Source organism: Buceros rhinoceros, unplaced genomic scaffold (genome assembly GCF_000710305.1).
Source record: "Buceros rhinoceros silvestris isolate BGI_N320 unplaced genomic scaffold, ASM71030v1 scaffold19289, whole genome shotgun sequence".
NCBI lineage: Eukaryota > Metazoa > Chordata > Aves > Bucerotiformes > Bucerotidae > Buceros > Buceros rhinoceros.
In genome coordinates, this window is record NW_010433505.1 from 1,724 (window position 1) to 5,549 (window position 3,826).

Below are 3,826 nucleotides of genomic sequence, written 5' to 3' on the forward strand. Positions count from 1 at the left end.
TGCCTGAGAAAAGGATGGTAAGAGAAGGAACACCACGGCAAAGGCATCAGCTGCAGCACTCTGGGAGATATGAGCAGCAGCCAGAGCACGAACACCCCAAACTGGAGTGGAAATGGGTGCTGGGAGATAATCGATTGGGGAAAATCTGACTGAAAACTTGGCGGGGGGCGGGGAAAGGAAAAATGAAAAAAAAGGAGAGAAAAACCCCAACAACACAATGATGAGGATGCAACAGATGCTTTACACTTAGATCTGAGCATCTTCTCCAGTGTCCTTAGGAAGAAACCTTCATCCCGAGCCCGCTCAGGGTCCTACGCCGCTGCCCAGCAAACGCACTCACCGTCTTTGCTCTCCGCACTCTTCAGCGGCTGCAGAGCTGCGAAAAGCAGAACAGCAGTCAGCCCCCACCGCGCCTCCTCGAAGGAAACAGCTCGGAGCCCCGCTGTGGGGAACCCACCCCCGTTTCCCTTGCAAACCAACCCGCAGTCCCTAAATCCCCCCAGCCGCGGAGGAGCCGGCGTCGCTCCTGCGCCAGCAGCTACAGGCAATCACCAGACGTATAATTAACCCGTTTGATGACAGCAGCGCACCACGAGTGCTGCTTTTATTAAGAGATAGGGTGGCTTATCAGGGAGCTGCCAGCTTGAGGGGGTGCGCCGAAGCGTGGGCGAGCATGGGGCTGCTGAGCACCAGTGGAGGGTGCAGAGCACGCCGGGGTGTGTGTTTGCGCAGGGGACGCTGGCGCAAGGACGTGCCATAATGCCTTCACGTATATAAGAAGCTAATAGCATGCACCCACCTGTCTTGGGTTCTTCCCCCTCCTCGCACCGCTCCTCTGTCCCTGCAAAAGAGTGTGTGAAGCATCTGCTGGCTCCAGCCCGGCACCCACCCTGAATCTGCCCTTTCCGGGCAGTCGGGTTTGATGGAGACCCTTTGGCTCGCTGCCATCCCCAGCTGCTCAGAGCCACCGCATATCCCGGCACCTCCTGGGGACCAGGCGCTGCCGAGCTGCTGGGGATGCTTGGGGAGGAGACGGCTGGTACCCTCCTGCACCCAGCACCCCGCAGGGTTATCTTCCCCAGCACAAGGCTGTGCCAGGGTGGCACAGCCCCTACAACCGAAGCAGAAAAAGCCACAGCTCCAGGCTTCACAGCGTGGCCGCTCACCACCCTATTTATAGCACAGCCGCCATCTGGAGCAGCGCTCGGCGAGGGGCTTAGCAGGGAGACCACGGATTCCCCAGCTCCTCTGGGACGTGCCAGTGGCACTGAGGGATGAGCATGCCCTGCTCCCTCCCGCGCCACCCACCAGGCTGCCACCCTGTCCTGGAGCCCAGGAGCTTTGCACGCTATGGCGAAGCCTGTCACTATGCCGGTCCCTGCTGGGAAGACCATCAAAAATCCCTGCCCCTGCCTCCCGTGGCTGCCAGGCTCACGAGCAGGGTCCTTGTCCGTGTCTGGAACACCAAGAACCACAGCAAAATCATTTCTAAGGGCGTGCAGCCATCGGTGCAAAACATCACGGGCTGGGAGCCACGTCCTGATGCTAAAGGACTGAGGTCAGCTGGTGCAGGGCCACGGCGCTGCAAATCCCCTGGCTGGGGAGAAAATACTCTGTCACAGAGGGGAAAAAAAGAAAAAAAATATTTTATATATATATCCTGCAGACGATTCCCTGGGAGCTACCTGGGGAAAACCCTCTCAGACCCGACTGCTGGGGACTCCCAACAGCCAGACACCGTGGTGGCATCGGCACCTACATCCTCCCCGGGTAAGAGAGGCAGAGAGGAACAGGAGGCCTCGGGGAGGGAGGCTGTGGGTCCCAGCCCTGCGGCATGATGCTGGCGGGGAAAGGCTTTGGCAGAGCAAATGCCTCAGGAGGCAGCGAGAGAAAACAAACGGGGAACGTCAGCAGAGCTGTTTCCACAGCCATTTTGGGAGCACGGCAGCTTTTTTAAAGCAACAAAGCCCCGCTTTTTGTGCAAACACCTCTCCATAACAATAACTAAAACAAAACAAGCAGTAGAAGGTGGCAAAAAACAAGACCATGGAGAATCTCTCATGCTCTCTCCACAGAGGCAGGTGCTAGAGGCACCTTCTGAAGCAGATGCTCCACGAATGCCCAGCTGTGGGCACCCACACGCAGAGGATGCTCGGAGCAGGGGGGTGAAAGGCAGAGACACAGACATGCTGGGTGGTCAGAAAACCACGTGTATGTTGGAAGGAGCCATCCAGAGCAATGCAGGCTCTCCAGTATGGATCTGTTGGTGCCCAGGAGCTCCAAGTATCCCACCACCCTTTAAAAGATGCCACCATCAAGGCAAACCTGTGATGGTTAGAATTTGCCTCGGCTCCCCCCAGTCCATCACCCCCTGCAAACCCCATCATCGCTTTTTCAAGGAGTAGCTGCCGCATTACCTGCATTTTCCTCCTCTTCCTCGGCGCTCTGGCGGATTTTCTTCTGGCACACGTAGAGCAGGACGGCGAGCAGCGCCACGACGCAGACAGCGAGTCCCACCGTAACCCAGAGAGCCACGGCAGGGAAGGCGAGGTGCTGGCCTTGCAGGGGGAGGGAAGAGAAATACCACCACAGTGGCCATTGCCGCCTGACCAGGGGGACACGTGCCCAGCATCCAGGACCCCCACGGCAGGGGCACATCCTCAGGGAGCCACTCCCTAAAATACTCTCTTAAGCTTTAAGTAATTGCACTAATAAATTCAAACGTCAGCTGACCCTTCATTTGCTAAGAAGCTCAAAAGAAGCATTAGAAGATGCTGCACCTGATCCCTTTCTCCTGCCATCTCACGTCACAGGGCTGGGAGGGACAGGGACACCTTCCCCAGGGTCTGGGATGGCCTGGCAGGGACCACTGTGGTTTGGGGGATGTCTCCTGGTACTCTGAGAATCCCGATTTTTCTCCCTTCTTCAAATGAAGTCTTGCCCCAAGACATCACCCCAAGGCTGACCATTTGCCTGCGCGCGTTGGGAGCCCATGCAAAAGACACCCCTCTGTTCCCAACCAGCAGCATCCACACAAGTTCTGGTGCATCCAGGCAAAAAGTTCATGTTCCACCAGGGACCCACCTTCCCAACTCAGCGAGTGCCATTCCAAGCGTAATTAAACACTAATTAATGCTACCGGGGAGCGCACAAGGTTATACAGAGCTCCAGGAGGGCAGCGAGAGGAGCTCAGAGCGAAGCAGCGAGGCTGAACGTGCTTGATGATCAACTCCAGCCCCTATTTCTGAAGCAGGACTGTCGCAGCTGGGATGGAGAACCCCAAATCGAGAGCGTTCCACAGCCATGTGCTAAGGAGAAGACCTTGCTGGAGTGGTTAAGACCAGGACGGGACAACTAGCAAAGCTAGAGACTAAGAACTAAGGATGCTGGTTTTAGCTGGGACGCTGGTGTGGTGTGACAGGGGAGGACATCACAGCCTCAAGTCACCCTTGTAGGTCCATGGGGAGTGCAGAAATACGGGGTAGCAACGCCCAGGGTGGCTCTGGGCCACAGTAGGGATCTCAGTGCCACCACAGTCACCTTCTTGGGACAGAGCCCATCCCTTCCTTCCCCCAGTTTTGGGCCGTGCTGGCTTACCTGTTATGGTGACAGAAGCTCTGGTCTCCTGCTGCAGCACCGGGTTATGGACCAGGCAGGAGTAGGTGCTGCCAGGCTCCACCAGCACCTGGAGGATGCTGTTTACATCAAAGAGACCTTCCTCATTGGCCACCTGGGACGTGGTGACATTTTCTGTGATGTTGCTGCCTTGGCTGTCCTGCCAGAGAACACTGGCCTCGGGGTAGCCGCGGGAAGCATGGCAAGTCAC

The 3,826-nt window shown here is 57.1% G+C and overlaps 1 protein-coding gene across 1 annotated transcript in view; it reads right to left on the reverse strand.

The window, feature by feature from the left end:
• Positions 1-340: 340 nt before the first annotated feature.
• CD276 (CD276 molecule) overlaps positions 341-3,826 on the reverse strand; it is a gene marked incomplete at both ends in the record, with an annotated part of 5,792 nt that continues 2,306 nt past the window's right edge. The window contains 4 exons of the mRNA XM_010144143.1: positions 341-376; positions 800-841; positions 2,418-2,558; positions 3,598-3,826. The exon at positions 3,598-3,826 is cut by the window's right edge and continues 1 nt beyond it. Coding sequence (XP_010142445.1) covers positions 341-376; positions 800-841; positions 2,418-2,558; positions 3,598-3,826 — 448 coding nt within the window. The remainder of the gene's footprint in view (positions 377-799; positions 842-2,417; positions 2,559-3,597) is intronic.